A 16,786-nucleotide genomic window follows, 5' to 3' on the forward strand; every position below is an offset into this window, starting at 1 on the left:
GATGCTTATAATCCTAGCTACTCAGGAGGTTAAGATCTTAGGGTTGGAAGTCAGCCTTGGCAGACAAATCCAAGAAATGGAGGTGTGGCTCAAGTTGTTAGATACCAACCAGCCTACGGAACAAAGCGACGCAAAAAGTGCTAGGCCTTGAGTTCAAACCCTAGTTCTGGCACACACACACACACACACACACACACACACACACACACACACACAAAGACTCACACACATAAGTTTGGAGAAGTGATACTTTCTTACTTCCAAGACCTATGCCTTTTTCATCCTCCTAAAAGAGCAACTGTTGTCCCATGCCTGTCCCCACACCATCCATTCATCAAGTAGTAACTGAGCTGGACAATGTAAAGGAAACCAGTGTAACTATAATAATGACAATGATAACAACTAATTATGATTGCATAGTATATAGTGTACACATGTGCTTTGGGAAGCTCTTTTTTTTCCTCCAAGTACTGAGATTGAACTGAGTGGAAGCATGCCCCCAGCCTGGATCAATCTGTGTGTGTGTGCCTGCAGCTTAAATTCAAGGCCTGGGCACTTCTGTGCTCAAGTGTGTGAGAGTGTGTGTGTGTGTGTGTGTGTGTGTGTGCCAGAACTAGGGTTTGAACTCAAGGCCTTGCACTTTTTGCTTAGCTTTGTTCTGTAGGCTGGTATCTAACAACTTGAGCCACACCTCCATTTCTTGGATTTGTCTGCCAAGGTTGACTTCCAACCCTAAGATCTTAACCTCCTGAGTAGCTAGGCTTATAAGCATCAGCTACTAGCCATACTCTGCCATACTCTTGTTAGAAAGGGATTTCAGGTGGTCTTCTAGTGGCCTACATTTGAACCATAGCTGCACTTCTGGCTTTTCAGTAGATATTGGAAACAAAGAGTCTCATGGATTTCCCTGCTCAGGTGGGCTTTAAACCATGATCCTCATATCTCAGTCTCCTAAGTAGCTAGGAATATAAATGTGAGCCAGTGGCACCCAGCTATATCAACCTCTTTTTTTCTTTAAATTGTCATTATAAATGCGATGTGCAGAAGGGTTACAGTTAAATAAGTCAGGTAATGAGTACATTTCTTTTTGTCACTCTCTCTCTCTCTGATTTTCCCTCCTGTTCCCATCCACAAGTTGTACAGTTCATTTTCCACATAGCATCTAGTGAGTACCACTGCTGTATTTGCATTTGTTGTATCAACTTTTTTTTTTTGCTGGTCCTGGAGCTTGAACTCAGGGCCTACTTGCTGTCCCTGAGCCACTTTGTGCTCAAGGCTAGCACTCTATCATTTGAGCCAGAGGACCACTTCCAGCTTTTTCTGAGTAGTTTATTGGAGATAAGGGTCTCACAGACCTTCTTGCCTAGGCTGGCTTCAAATCATGACCTTCAGATATCAGCTTCCTGAGTAGCTAGGATTATAAGCATGAGCCACTGGTGCCTGCTATGTTTCAACCTTTCTTTTGTTTGTCTGGCTTTTCTGTTAGTCATAGGGCCTGAACTCTGGGCCTGGGCACTGTCCCTGAGCTCTTCAGCTCAAGGCTAGCATTCTACCACTTGAGCCACCATGCCACTTCCAGCTTTTTCTGCTTATGCATGCAAGCAAGCACTCTGCCACTGAGCTACCTTCCCAGCCTGTGTATCAACCCTTTTAATGCTTACAATTAGCTCATTTTCAGTTAAAGAAACTAGATGCCTGAGAGATCCTGGGTCTGACCCCTAGCACTACAAAAAAAGAAAGAAAAAAAAGGAAAGAAAGAAAGGAAGGAAGGAAGGAAGAAAAAAAAAGAGAAACAGGAGAGGGGAGGGGAGGAGAGATATAAGAAGGAGGAAAAGAAGGAAGGGAGAAAGAAAGTAAAGATGCCAGGTGCCAGTGGCTCCCCCCTGTAATCCTAGCTACCCAGGAGGCTGAGATCTGAGGATCGTGGTTCAAAGCCAGTCCAGGCAAGGAAGTCCGTGAGACTATCTTCAGTTAACCAGGAAACCGGAAGTGACTCTGTGGCTCAAGTGGTAGAGCTCTTGCCTTGAAGACCAGCACCCAGGCCCAGAGTTCAGTCAAGCCTCATGACTGAAAACAAAACAAAAAACAAAAACAAAAAAAGGCAGAAACATTCACAAGGCCACAAACTAGTCAGTGGCAGAGCCCAGAATTCAAATCCAGGTCTAGGATCAGCATGCCTACATTCCCACCAGCGGCTGGATTCCTCCTCTTCTCCCACACTGCCAGGTGCTATTACTCACGGTTACAGCTGAGTCCCTGTTTGCCAAGACCAATGCTAGACTCGCACAGGTTGCAGTAGACCGGTCTGGGGAACCGCTTGGGTCTCCACATATGCTGCCCATCATCCTTCAGAGTCTATAGAAGGCACAGAACAGACCTACTTCTTAGAGGCCCAACCTCTGACAATCACAGCCCCAGACAGCTGCTTCACCCATCCTCACAAGCCTTTCCTACTCACTCACCATCTCCATCCCCAGCAGCACTAGCAGTGGCACCGTGGTAGCTCCTGCTCGGACCCACTCAGCTAGGGAGACAGAGCCACTACCATCATAGTCAATCTCCTTCATCATCTCCTGAAGAATCTGAGTGAGAGTGGGAAGGGACTTTTGATGTAAATGGTTCCTCAGATACTTCTCCTAGCATAGCCAACCTAGCCCATTGGGGAAGGGGGTAAAGCAGATACAGGACCACAGGGAAAGAGGGTAGATAAGGCACAGGGAGGAAAAAATGTCTTACCGGCCTCAGCTCGGACACATCCCAATCCAGATATTCTGCCATTCGCATCATTTGGAGGATAATTTTTTCTACTTCCTGGGACAAAAAGGATTAGAGCCACAGCCATAGCCACTTTACTATTACCACCCAAACTTGTCTCCAGAAAACAGAGCTCCTGAGTTCCATCCCTAGATCTACATCTCATTCTTTTTTTGTTTTTGCTTGAACTCAGGGCCAGGGTACTGTCCCCGAGCTTTTTGTACTCAAGGCTAGCACTCTACCACTTTGAGCCACAGCACCACTTCTGATTTTTTGATGGTTCAGTGGAGATAAGAGTCTCATGGATGCTCTTGTTCAGGATGGCTTTGAACCACAATACCCAGATCTCAGCCTCCTAAGTAGCTAGGATTACAGGTGTGACCCAGTAGTGCCCACCCCCACCTCTCATTCCTAAGAACCCCTTGTCAGGTAAGTACATGTGTTTGAATGTTTTCAAGGCAAACCCCAATTCATGTCTCCAGCCTTCTCCTTTTCTCTCTCCCTGCTCTGCAGTGGTAGAGATCAAAGACAGAGCTTTATATATTCAAGGCAAACACCTTTATCCTCCAGTCCTTTTCTGCCTCCTCTTTGTGTGTGTATGTGGCGGGGGGGGGGGGGGGGGGGGGGGGGCGGTTACTGGGGTTTAAACTCAGGGTCTGGCATTTTCTCAGCTTGCTTGATTGGCGCTCTACCGCTTGAGCCATGCCCTCAGCACAACTTTTTAAGGCCATGAGAGAGTTGAGACAGGACAGGACAGGACAGATACACTCCCTTGCTTGTCATACAGGTCCCGAAACTCACTGAGCTGTCCAGGATCCCATTTCTGTCCGTGTCATACAGCTTGAAGGTAACTGTGGGATATTTTAGAGGAACCAGGGTCAGTTGGTGAAAGAAACCCAAAGAATTCATACTAGAATACAGGGGAAATAAGACAGAGGGTTAGAGGGGAGCAGCTAAGAGCCTAGAGCTTGGGATGGGACTGAGGAATGGAGACAAAAAGGGAGCGGAACAGGCAATAGATGCTACCCTGGGTAAATCTGTTTGTGTTTGTGTGGGGTGTGTGTGTGTGTGTGTGTGCATGCCAGTATTGGGGCTGGAACTCAGTACCTAGGTGCTGGCCCTTAGCTTTTATTTTGCGTAAGGCTAACCCTCTACTACTTGAGTCACAGCTCTACTTGCAGTTTTTTGGTGGTTAATTGGAGATACTTTCCCTGCCCGGGCTGTCTTAGAACCATGATCTTCAGATCTCAGCCTCCTGATTAATTAGGACTACAGGCGTAAGCCACCAGCACCCAAGCAAGGTTCTGGGTAAATCTGATAGAAGAGAAAGCACAGGCTCTCATATCTCAAGAACAACCCAGAGGAAAATGTATAAGATATAGGAACTAGAATGACTATGAGGAATGGTGTTTGGTACAAGCAGTCTGGGGAAAAAAAGAAAATAGGCCCATTCTTTGGCACCACTTCTGTCTGGCCCTGTTAGCCTTTAAGGATCCTGAAGCAATGAGGGGAAGGAGCTAGAAAACACCTCTCTTCCCTCTTCACTGTTCCTCCCCTCTCCCAGTCCAGAATGGCAACTCACATTCTAGCTTATCTTCTGGCCGACCACCCTCCAGAAGGGAGAAGTAGCAGGAGACATCACTGAGACACACTACATCTGCTATTAAAAGAAAAAAAAGATACAGCAGATCAGAGGTCAGGTTCTCTCTGTACTTTGGATCTTCCAACTCCCCTTCAACCTTCCTCTTGCCAATTCCTAGTCCAGCCTGACCACCTTCTACCACTCTCTTGATCTCCCTTCAACTCTCATCCCCGAACCCAGGCTAATTTGGAACACCCCCCCCCACACACACACACACAATCCCCAGCCTAGCCCAGTCCTGTGTGCTTAACCATACCTTTGATCATAGCCTCGTTTAAACAGTGCCCAGTGCGGAAGGATTGAAACAGTGCCTGGCTCAGGTGAGTGGGTACTTGTTCCACTTCCAGATAGATTTTCAGGAATTGCTGGAATCCCTCGTACCCAATGGCCTATGATGATAGTGAGCCTTACTCTGGGAAGTCAGCTGGGAGAAGCTGGGGACTGAAGAACTGGGAGTAGTGGAGACAGGGGATAAAGGCACAGCTGAGAGACTTCTGAGACAGGAATATGGTTTCTGGGGGCAATTCCTAAATATTAAGGTCTCTTGTTTTTGTCCTACAGCAATAATTGTCCAGGATAATGGACAAGGGGCTATTTACATGGGTGGTATCAAGGGAGTTGAGGCCAGAAAAAAAAAAATCTCTGGAAGCTGGGGATCCCAGTGTAGTAACAGAAGCAAAGATGGAAGGCTTTGGTCAAGAAGATGATTCCCCAGATGCCGCCACTCACATCTCCTTGGAGATATTTGGCCATCTCACCATGCTCGAAGAGCTTGAGGACATCGCTGACCTTTTTGGTGGAGTCTAGGTATGAAGAGAATTAGAGAAGCACATTAGTCTAGTTCAGCTCTCTAGCTTTCCTCAGAGTCCCAACAAGACATCCAGCAAGGGAAAAAAAAAAGATATATTAATAAGAAGAAAGAATTTTTTTTAAGAAGAAAGAGATTTTGAGCCAGGTCTCAGTGGCTCACATATATAATCCTAACTACTCAGAAGGCTGAGGATACTTTTTTTTTTTAATTTTTGCCAGTCCTGGGGCTTGAACTCAGGGCCTAGGCGCTGTCCCTGAGCTTCTTTTGCTTAAGGTTAGCACTCTATCACTTGAGTCACAGTACTACTTCCAGCTTTTTCTGTTTATGTGGTACTGAGGAATCAAACCCAGGGCTTGATGTATGCTAGGCAAAAACTCTACCACATTCCCAGCCCACTACTCAGAAGGCTGAGATCTGAGAATCAGGATTTGAAGCCAGCTGGGACAGGAAACTCTGTGAGACTCTTATCTCCACCAAAAACCAGAAGTGGAGCTGTGGCTCAAGGGATAGAGTGCCAACCTTGAACCACTAGAAAACCAGAAGTGGCACTATGGCTCGAGTGGTAGAGCACTCGCCTTGAGCTTCTGAAGAGTGCAGGGACAGCACCCAAGCCCAGAGTTCAAGTCCCTTGACCGACCAAAAAAAAAAAAAGAAAGTTTAGGGATAATGCCCAGATCTTGAGTTCAAGCCCCAGGACCAGAAAAAAAGAAAGAAAGAAAGAAAGAAAGAAAGAAAGAAAGAAAGAAAGAAAGAAAGAAAGAAAGAAAGAAAGAAAGAAAGAAAGAAAGAAAGGAAGAAAGAAAGGAAGGAAGGAAGGAAGGAAGGAAGGAGCAAAGGAAGCTGGGCACTGGTGGCTCACACATGTAATCCTAGCTACTCAGGAGGCTGAAATCTGAGGATCTTGGTTCAAAGCCAGCCCCAGGCAGAAAAGTCTGTGAGACTCTTATCTCCAATAAACCACTAGAAAGCCGGAAGTGGTGCTGTGGCTCAAGCGGTAGAGCGCTTGCCTTGAGCTGAAGAGCTGAGGGACAGTGCCCAAGCCCAGAGTTCAAGCCCTACAACCAACCAAAAAGAAAAAGGAAAATAAATTCAAGAAGAAACACAGAAATCCAGAGGGAAAAACATCTCAGTTCCTCCAGAGTGATACCATTCTTGTCTCCCCTCTCCTCTGAGGCCTGGAACAAGCCGTGACAGCCATTTGCCCATCACGTCTCTCCCCTTCCCCACTCCTGGGCATATCTGAGGAGCAGAGAGGCTCAAGACCACTAGAGAAAATGTAGACTTGAATGAGAAGGAAGAGAGATTCTCTGGGGGTAGTCTCTTAAAGGGAAGGGCTGGGAGGGAAGACTCACATTCCATGTATTTTTGCAGCTGGGCAAAGTCTTCGGGGCTTATTAGGCCCCTCTCCTTGGCCATTTTTCTGTTTACCTTAAGGATGAGGGCAAAGATAGCCTGGTAGTAGAATTTCTTGCGTTTGGTTCTTCTCAGAGGGTAGTCCTGGAGGAAGACACCAGGAGTTTTTATGAAGAGCCAATTGTCTGCATTGTTTCGCTTCTGTCTGGTCCACTGTCTCTATTCCTACTATGATTTCTGGCCTTTCCTTGTCTCTGAGTTCCCTCCCTGAATCCCTTCCTTTCTGGGTCTCCCCCCCTCTCTCTCTCCTCTGTCTCTACAGTCCCTAACAGTGCCTGTCCTGTCTCTACTTCTCTGACTCATCTTTGACATTCTCTCCTTTATTTCTGGATCTTTCTCCCCACCCCCTCCCCCATCTGTCTCCATTCACTGGATCTGTATCACCTGTCTGTCTATCCAGGTCCCTCCTCCACAACACACTTTCCCAGTCCGTATGTGTTTCCCTGAGTGAGTATCACTGCGGCCCGGGTTCCCAGGTCATCCTGCGGTCAGTCCCCACCGTCCTGCTGGCTCTTCCGGTGCTAGCACGCCTCCCCAAACACAACTCCATCTCGCTCAGCCTCCAGCCCGGGACCTCAAGCCGGGTCCAGCCACCCACGCCCCCGCAACGACCTCTAGCGCTTCTGACTTGCGCGCGCGAGACACAGAACCGGCTGTGGCTGTGTTCCTAGCCCGGGCCTGGCATCCTTGGGATGGAGCAGGTAAGGGAGGAAGGCTCTGGTTTCCCCAGGAAGTAGACACTGGACTAGGGGGGTAGGGGTCAGGGAGGCTTTGTGCTGCAGTCTCACGTCTCAGTGGACTTCACCCACCCTCCACTTGCCGTTTAGGGAGCCCCAACTTTTGACTACTGGACCTAAGAACCCAGGAGGAGAGGGCATGTGGATCCTGTCTGCCCATCTGCCTAGGAAATGCCTAGATAGTTTAATAAAAAGCAATAGAGCCTGGAGCTCTATTTTCTGGCTCAAAGGCATCATTTTTCCTAATATCCAGATGTTCTTCTCTAGATACTCCCTTATATAATAATAACAGCTAATGTTTATTGAGTTCTTACTCTTTACCATGGAAACACTGTATACATTGTTTATGTAACCTTTTCCTTTTTAAAAATTCATCCCAGGGTGCTAGGGCTCATGTCTGTAACCCTATTAAGGCAGGAGGCTGAGATCTGAGGATCCTCCATTCAAAGCCAACCTGAGCAAGAAAGTGTGTGAGACTTTTTTTTTTTGGTCAGGTCATGAGGCTTTGAACTCTAGGCCTGTCCCTCAGCTCTTTAGCTTAAGGCTAGCCCTCTACCACTTGAGCCACAGCGCCAATTCTAGTTTACTGGTGGTTTATTGGAGATAAGAGTCTCAGTGCCAATTCTGGTTTACTGGTGGTTTATTGGAGACAAAGAGTCTCAGTGCAATTCTGGTTTACTGGTGTTACTGGAGATAAGAATCTCATGGACTTTCCTGCAGACTGACTTTGAACCATGATCCTCCCTCCTATCTAAGCCTCCTGAGTAGCTAGGATTACAGGCTTGAGCCACTGGTGCCTGGCTGGCGTGTGACTCTTATCTCCAATTAACCACCAGAAAATGGTTAGTGAGCAGTAGTAGAGAGCTAGCATTGAGCAAAAGAGGTCATGAATAGCGCCCAAGCCCTGAGTTCAAGCCCTAGGACTGGCACCTACAAACATACATACCACAAAAATAAATAAAACCCTGACACTAATAGTTTTAAACAGAAAGGAAAAAACCAAACGACAACAACAAAAGAACCTAAGCTGGCTGGACATGAGGTGAATGCCTGTAATAGCCTGCAAAGAAGAGGCTGAAGCAGGGGCTGGGAATGTAGCTTAGTGGTAGAGTGCTTGCTAGCATGAAGTCCTGGCTTCAATTCCTCAGTACCACATAAACAGAAAAGGCTGGAAGTGTGTTGTAGCTCAAGTGATGAGTGCTAGTCTTGAGCAAAAGAAGCTCAGGACAGTCCCCAGGCCCTGAGTTCAAGTCTCAGGACTGGAAGGAGGAGGAGGAGGAAGAGGAGGAAGAACAGGAAGAGGAGGAGAAGAAGGACTGGGAAGGTGGCTCAGTGGTAAAGCGCTTGCCTTGCATGCTTGAGGCCCTGGGTTCAATTCCTCAGCACCCATAAGCAAAAAAAAAAAAAGCGGGAAGTGGCGTTGAGGCTCAAGTGGTACAGCGCTAGCCTTGAGCTGAAGAGCTAAGGGACAGCTCCCAGGCTCAGAGTTCAGGCCCACGACTGGACCCAAAATAAAAAACAAAAACAAGAAGGAGAAGGAGAAGAAAGCTGGGCACCGGTGGCTCACACCTGTAATCCTAGCTATGCAGGAGGCTGAGATCTGAGGATGGTGGTTCAAAGCCAGCCTGGACAGGAAAGTCCGTGAGACTCTTATCTCCAATAAACCACTAGAAAACCAGAAGTGGCACTGTAGCTCAAGTGGTAGATTGCTCACCTTGAGCTGAAGAGCGGAGGGACAGCGCCCAAGCCCAGAGTTCAAGCCCCGCAACTGACCAAAAAAAAAAAAAAGAAGAAGACGAGGAGGAAGAGGAGTAGCAAGAAGATGAAGGAGGGTGAAGAAGAAGAAGAAGCAAGAAGAACGAGGAAGAAGAAGAAGCTGGAGCTAAGACAGGCTGGGATTTCTTTAAACAGTTGATACATGGAGGAGTCCAGGCTCCAGTCCCAGGACCACATGGGAGGGCCTCTATCATTCTGTACTCTCTTGTTCTTCTCTCCCAGTCATAAGCTGCTTTCTAGTCTTACTGCCCTCCATTCTAATCCCCAAGCATGCCAAGTTCTTGGCTGTCCAGGGCCATGAGACTTGATGTTCTGCCTGGCTGGAAACACCCTTCACTACTCTTGGCAGAGCTAATTCTTTGGACATCTCGGCTGTTCACCTCTATGGGGCACAACATTCTTGTCTCAGGGGTTCTCTGGGAATACCTGGAAGGAGTTCCTGGGACACTGACATCCTGAAGAAAAGACTGCCCTCTGGCCTTTATCAATGACTATAAGCCAGCTTCTACTGTCAACAGATCTAATGCATATGTAACAGTTTGTTTGGCTTAATTATGATTATTACTGTGGATTCTTGTGTGTGCGCATGCGTGCGCGCCCATGTGCACTGGAATTTAAACTCTCTGGCTTGATTTCTTTACTAGTACTTTACCACTTGAGTTACATACAGTTCCACTTCTAGCTTTTTGCTGGTTAACTGGAGAGGAGAACCTTACTGACTTTTTTGCCTAGACTGGCTTCAAACTACAATCCTCAGATCTCAGCTGCCAGGAGCTAATATTACAGGCATGAGCCTCTTGATGTCCACTTAGATGATTTTGAAGTTCTCTCTTTTTTTTTTTTTTGGGTCCGGTCATGGGGTCTGAACTCTGGGCCTGGGCGCTGTCCCTCAGCTCTTCAGCTCAAGGCTAGCGCTCTACCACTTAAGCCACAGCGCCACTTCCGGCTTTTTTCTTTCTGCTTATGTGGTGCTGAGGAATCGAACCCAGGGCCTCGAGCATGCAAGGCAAGCGCTCTACCACTGAGCCACCTTCCCAGCCCCATGATTTTGAAGTTCTAAGAAATGCTGACACAGAAAGCCATAGGGAGAGTAATTGAGAGAAGATAACAAGATGCATCTTCCCTATCCCTCTCTCTCTCTCCCTCCATGTTTGTCCTAGGGCTTGAACTCTGGGTCTGGTGCTGTCCCTGAGCTTCTTTGCTCAAGGCTAGTGCGCTACCATTTGAGCCACAGTGCCACTTCCAGTTTTTCTGGTGGTTAATTGGAGATAAATGAGTCTCATGCACTTTCCTGACTGGGCTGGCTTCTAACTGTGATCCTCAGATCTCAGCCTTCTGAGTAGCTAGGATTACAGGCGTGAGCCACTGACACCTGGCTCCCTATCTCTTTTCACAGTTATCCAACTATTTCTTGCTCATTCATGGATCCCAGGTCTTAAACCTGGATGAACTGTGCATATAACCAAAGTTAAGATTGGGAAAAAAAAAAAAAAAAAGAGCTCAGGAGGCTGAGATCTGAGGATCATGGTTCAAAGCCAGCCTGGGCAGGAAAGTCCGTGAGACTCTTATCTCCAATAAATCACTCGAAAACTGGAAGTGGCACTGTGGCTCAAGCAGTAGAGCACTTGCATTGAGCTGAAGAGCGCAGGGACATCAGGACATTGCCCAGGCCCAGAGTTCAAGCCCCACGACCAACTAAAAAAAAAAAAAAAAGATTATAATTTTTTTTTTTTTGGAGACAAGAGTCTCATTATTTAGTCCAGACTAACCCTAAACTCTGATTCTCCCACCTTAGCCTCAGAGTGCTGGGTACAGATAGGTGGTACCAGGCCTGCCTGAAGAATGGAATTTTCATTTTTTTAAAGACAGTATCTTGCTATGTAGTTCAAACTAGGCTGAAGCTTGTTACATAGAGCAGGCTGGGTTCAAACTCACTGCTCTTCCTGCCTTTGGTTCCTGAGTGCTAGACTTACAGGTATCTACTACCACACCCAGTTTAAGAATGGACTTTCGAATTTGACATAAGTTAGAAGCCTAGCTCTTAAATGAGTCACTTTGTCTCTTTGAACCTCAGTTCTTTTATTTTTTTAAGCTGGGGATTGTACTGGAGCTTTGAGCAAGCTAGGCTATACTTCCAGCCCAATCTATTTTCTCATCAGTAAAAATGGATATCTAGAGAAATCAATCACAAACTGGAATTCTTTTTTTTTGGGGGGGGGGGAATTGGTCATGGAGCTTGAAGTCTGGGCCTGGACACTGTCCCTCAACTCTTCAGCTCAAGGCTAAGCGTTCTACCACTTGAGCCACAGTACCACTTCCAGTTTTCTGGTGGTTTATTGGTGATAAGAGTCTCACAGACTTTCCTGCCCAGGCTGGCTTTGAACCATAGATCCCCAGATCTCATCCTCTAGCCAAGACTACAGGCATGAGCCACCGGCACCTGGCTGGGATGAATATTTTTAAAAAGGAAAAGGTTACATAAACAATGTGTACAGTGTTTCCATGGCAAAGAGTTAAGAATTCAATAAACATTAGCTATTATTATCATATAAGGGAATACCTAGAGAAGTACACCTGGATATTAGGAAAAATGATGCCTTTGAGCCAGAAAGATAGAAATTCTAGGGACTTCTATCAGTAGTGAAGCCCAGTGTTAAACTTCCTGCCCTTTTTATATACGTCAAGTACAGGCATGTAGTACCATTAGAATCCTGAACTTTGCCTCTGGGAAGATGATGAGCTGGCTAGAAAATAGACTGTCAGTGTTCAAGGACACCACTGGGCTGGGGCCTTAGACTTGAGTACTCCTGGGATCTATTAAGTTGTTCGTCCTGACTTCTCACCAGAGGTTAACTGCTCCTAGAGTTGAAAAGCTGCAAACTGGGGCCTTAAAAAACCTGGAACAAGGGCCAGGGGTGTGGGTCAAGTAGTAGCGTGCCTGAAAGCAAGAGGCTCTGGTTTCAAACCACCATATGAGAAAAAAAAGAAAAAAGAAAACACCTGGCATAAGTCCAATATTGTCCTCCAGCTCCATCCCAACCCTGAAGCTATAACTTGGGCTAGTCCAGGCAAAATTAGGGCTGGGAGGGTGGGGTCTGCTGCTGCCCGCCAGTTATTTGTGACTCACCCTTCTCTCCTCTAGTTTCCCTCCTCACCTCTACCAATTTGGAAAGAGAAAGGAAGAAGTTGACTTGAGGGGAAAGAATCCTAGAACACCCTCAGATCTGGGGCTGACTCTCATCATTTTCCAAAGGAGGGAGCTGAGCCCCGAGAAATGAGTCTCAGGATCAGAGCCAGACTCAAGACACTTTGTCCTTAGTTCATTGCACTAAGTCTTGGTGCTTCTCATTCTCAAGATCTCCTTTAAAACATCAAATGATAAAGCTGCTCTTAACCAAGGGGTAAAGAATATTTCCAAAGTCAGTGCTAAGCCAAGTCATTTAAGTTGACCATTTATTCAAGAATTATCTATGTCCTAGGACATTCAAGCTGTCCTAGCAGAAAATCCCAAGGGTCAAGCAACTCTTCATTTGAGGGCGTAGGCTGCTAACCTGGATTTCAGTTCCTCAGCCATATCAGGAAGGTTGTGTTTTCCTTTTTCTCTACCAGGAATAAATGGGGGTCCATTCTTTCCTGCTATCTCTGCTACTAGCCAGTTATCTCCAAGAGGGAATTATTTAGCTTGAAGCCTCAACATTCATTAAGCTCCACAAACATCATACATAGATGATGTTGCTGCCTGGCTAAAGGGATGGTACCCATGTTGTATGTGAAGGGTGTTACTACGCCGGACAGGAGGAAGTTACCATGTTGGCATGCTTGGGGGATGTGTCAATATTCTGAGGCTGAAAAGATATCCAATAATATTGCATTTCTTCCTCCGTAAGGCTCATTTCTCCTATCTAATGGTGAAAAGTAGGATTCTGTTTCAGCTATTTTCAGAAACTTCCCGGTGGTGACAGGTGTAGACAGGATGGAGATGGGTAGTTGGGAACCTGGAGGCCAAACCAGACGCCTTCTCCACCCTCGCGGCGCTGTGAGGGTTCCAAAAGGGACTTTCCTATCAGTCTAGGTCCCCAGAAGCAGAGTTTCACCATCCCTCAGGGTGCGCAGGAGGGCTGGAGGGGTTAGATCTGGGGAAACACTTCCCCTGGGGTTCTGGCCCAGCCCTGGGGCAGCCCCCCCGCTGCGTCCCAGCGCAAACCTTTCTAGCCACGCTCTCCAGCTGTCACGCTTCCTCCCTCTCGATCCCTCAGCCCTAACCCAATTCGTGGTGTGTCCCCATCCGTGGTTCCCACCCTCCTGCCCCGGGATCATGCAAGTGGCGGGGCGGGGGGCTAGCGGGGTCTCTACCTGGCCCGCGGAGGGCGCGCGGTCCGAGCAGAAGCGCCGGCGCTGGAGCTGGAGCCGGGGTTGGGCTGCAGGGGCCGGGCCAGGAGACAGGGCCGCCCCGCTACTGACGACACAGCTGCCCGCCCCCCCCCCATCCCCGCCCCAGCCTGCCAAAAACCCGCTGCTCCGGAACCCCCAACTCCGGGAACTTCAGCACTGGACAGGCTTGGGGTTCCACGTTTCCAACGGGAACCTGCTCCCAATCGTCTCCAGGGCTAAGGGTCGGTGCCACTTTCCACTTCCTGAGCTCCTTTTTTTTTTTTTCCTTCTTTTTCCCGCGCCCCGGGGCAACTCTGCCTCTATTTCTCAATCTAACTACCCACAACTTCCCTCCTCATCCCTAACCTGAGAGGCCAAGATGGAGGGGATGGGGGAATGCTGCTGCTGAGAGCAACTGGTTCCAAGCTGCCATTCACCAGGCTCCCCTCTCCTACTTGTTATCCTAGAGAGACTTCCCTGGCCACCTCCTTTACATCTACCAGGACTCAACAGAAGAGTCCACTAGGACCCAACCCAGAGAACCAAACTTCGCATCCGCAGACTCACAAGGCTCCTCACTGCCTGAGACAACCTGTCCCCATTTCTCCCCCAGGATCCCCTCTTCCCTTTCAGGCTTAGTGTCCCACTGGAAGGACACCTCCTTCCCTCAAGACCCATCTCCAAGAATACTCGTCCATCCATGCCCCAACCCTCCCATTTTATCTCCTGACCTGGGCAGTTGGGGCAGAAGGCCCTGGCCAAAAAGTAGGGGCTGAAAGCAGACCCAACTTCTGACTAGAGTCTGCTGGGGAGAGCTGTCAACGTTCTTGTGATAGCACGGATGTGAGGCTGGCTAGAGCAAGGGAGAGAGACACAGGCCTAGGGACTCACTGGTAGGAACTGGGACCCAGATATCCTGCTCCTTGGCCCCGCCCTAACCACTAGCTCCCTCCTACCTTTCATTAAAGTAGGGCGAGGTAAGAAGGTCTTGGGCTCCTGGAATTGCCCCTATTACATCTAGGGGTGGAAAAGGAGAGAGAATGCTCTGCCTGTAAGTGTGTGTGTGTGTGGTGCATATGTATGTACAAATATACATGTATGTTGGTGGGCGTCAGAGAGGAAAATGAATGAATACATAGGCCCTCTAGTGGAAAGAGAAGGACCTAAGCAGTTTGCCATTACTTCAAGATTAGGTGGTGTTGGGACACTCATGCCTGTAATCCTAGCTACTCAGGAGGCTGAGATCTGAGGATCATGGTTCAAAGCCAGCCAGGGCAGGAAAGTGCCTAAGACTCCTATCTCCAACAAACTACCAAAAATAAGCCTGAAGTGGAGCTGTGGCTCAAGGGGTAAGAGTGCTCGCTAGCCTTGAACAAACGCAGCTCAGGAATAGCATCCAGGTTCTTGAGTTCAAGCTCCAGGACAGGCGTGCGCGCGCACACACACCACAATGCTTGCTGCGAAGACTTCCCCACTTTTACCATAAATAGCATTGCTAAGTAATTCATGTGAAGTTATTATTATTGGAAATCCCTGGCAGGGGTTGGAAGAAGGTCCGTCTCTCTGTTCCTGTGTCCTTTCCAGATCTCATACAGAGTCTTTTTTTTTTTTTTTTTGTCAGTTGTGGGGCTTGAACTCTGGGTCTGGGTGTTATCCCTGTGCTCTTCAGCTCAAGGCAAGTACTCTACCACTTGAGCCACAGTGCAACTTCCTGTTTTCTGGTGGTTTATTGGAGATAAGTCTCATTAACTTTATTGCCTGGGCTGGCTTTGAACCATGATCCTGAGATCTCAGCCTCCTGAATAGCTAGGATTACAGGCTTGACCTACCACCATGTCTGGCTCATCCTCAGTCTCAGCACTAGCTCTCCTCTTCCTCCTCATGCTTCTCTTCGTCTTCTTTTTTTGGTAGTGCTGAGATAAAGCCAGGGCCTCAACCATGCTAAGCAAGTCCTCTACCATCTCTACTATCTCCCCAGCACCCATCCTTCATTTTTAACAGTACTTTCTTAATTGGTTAGCAAAGCTTTGTCTTCTCTTCCTGTATGATGACTCCTTAGTCAACACTTGTTTTTTTTTTCTGAGACAGGGTTTCACATAGGCCAGATTGGCCTCAAATAGGACATCCTCCTGCCTCAGAATCTCTAGAACTGGGATTATAGACAAGTGCCACCAACCCAGGTTTCAACAAACCCTTTTGAAGGCCTATGTCTGCAGGACAGGCAAAAAACATGAGTTATGGATTGTATGGAAGGGGCTTGAAGTATATAAACCTCTCTGTTTTGAGCCATTCTAAACAAACACACAATTTCACTAAGAATAGATCCATAACTATGCTTTCCATTAAACCTTACAGATAGAGACTCTCCTTCTGTTTGTGTTGCTAAAGTTTGAACCTGGGACCTCACACCTGCCACCCCTAAAGTTAATTTCTTTCTTTTTTTTGTCAGTCATAGGGGCTGAACTCTGGGCCTGGGCACTGTCCCACAGCTCTTCAGCTCAAGGCAAGCGCCCTACCACTTGAGCCACAGCACCACTTCTGGCTTTTTTCTGCTTATGTGGTGCTGAAGAATTGAACCCAGGGCCTCATGCATGCAAGGCAAGCACTCTACCACTGAGCCAACTTCCCAGCTCTAAAGTTATTTAAGACATTTTAAGACATTTTCTTACTTCAAAGTAAGAATGATATCACAGGCGCTTACTTGTAATGTTAGCTACCCACGAGGCTGAGATCTGGTGGTTCAAAGCCAGCCTGGGCAGGAAAGTCCGTGAAAACTCTTACCTCCAATAAACTATTCAGAAAAAGCTGGAAGTGGTGTTGTGGCTCAAGTGGTAGAGCATTATTAGCCTTGAGCACAAAGAGGCTCAGAACACAGTGCCCAGGCCCTGAGTTCAAGCCCCAGGACCGGCAAAAAGCCAAAGTAGAGTGAGGTTATTTATGTAATAAGGAAGAAGAGAGAATCAGTCTTACTTTAGCCTTCTTTCTGTCTTCTTTGGGATATGTGCTCCATCACACCCCTTCAGTTGTTGGTGAGAGTGGGGGAATAAAGGGCAAGAAACATGTAAGGAGGAAGCTGCTACTGCCTAAGTTTCCAGGTGCTCATCTCTTTAATCAACCACATCATAAAAGCCAGAAACAAAGAAACCACAATGAACAAAGGGAAAGGAAAAAACAACAGCCTGTTCTCCCCTGGCCTCTTCTTTCCTCTCTTCTTCCTCAGGGTGGGGTATACATCCGGTCCTACCGTTTACTAAGCAATTAGAGTTTCACTTCCTGCCAACC

General features: G+C 47.5%; 1 protein-coding gene across 4 annotated transcripts in view; it reads right to left on the reverse strand.

The window, feature by feature from the left end:
• The window catches only part of Dgka (diacylglycerol kinase alpha), a 30,927-nt gene extending 14,215 nt beyond the window's left edge, over positions 1-16,712 (reverse strand). Inside the window, exons 1-9 of one of the 4 annotated variants that reach the window (XM_042698666.1) lie at positions 16,475-16,712; positions 6,560-6,704; positions 5,126-5,199; positions 4,653-4,785; positions 4,337-4,411; positions 3,556-3,605; positions 2,737-2,811; positions 2,463-2,582; positions 2,241-2,355 (exon numbers count right to left, since the gene is read on the reverse strand). In XM_042698666.1, coding sequence (XP_042554600.1) covers positions 2,241-2,355; positions 2,463-2,582; positions 2,737-2,811; positions 3,556-3,605; positions 4,337-4,411; positions 4,653-4,785; positions 5,126-5,199; positions 6,560-6,623 — 706 coding nt within the window. In that variant the 5' untranslated portion in view covers positions 6,624-6,704; positions 16,475-16,712. Of the gene's footprint in view, positions 1-2,240; positions 2,356-2,462; positions 2,583-2,736; positions 2,812-3,555; positions 3,606-4,336; positions 4,415-4,652; positions 4,786-5,125; positions 5,200-6,559; positions 6,705-13,486; positions 13,557-14,235; positions 14,310-16,474 lie in introns of those variants that run through there. The other 3 variants (XM_042698665.1, XM_042698667.1, XM_042698668.1) reach the window with 3 other exon arrangements.
• Between the last annotated feature and the right edge of the window lie 74 nt (positions 16,713-16,786).

The sequence above is a fragment of the Dipodomys spectabilis genome, unplaced genomic scaffold (genome assembly GCF_019054845.1).
Source record: "Dipodomys spectabilis isolate Male_0828 unplaced genomic scaffold, ASM1905484v1 ptg000234l, whole genome shotgun sequence".
Taxonomy (NCBI): Eukaryota; Metazoa; Chordata; class Mammalia; order Rodentia; family Heteromyidae; genus Dipodomys; species Dipodomys spectabilis.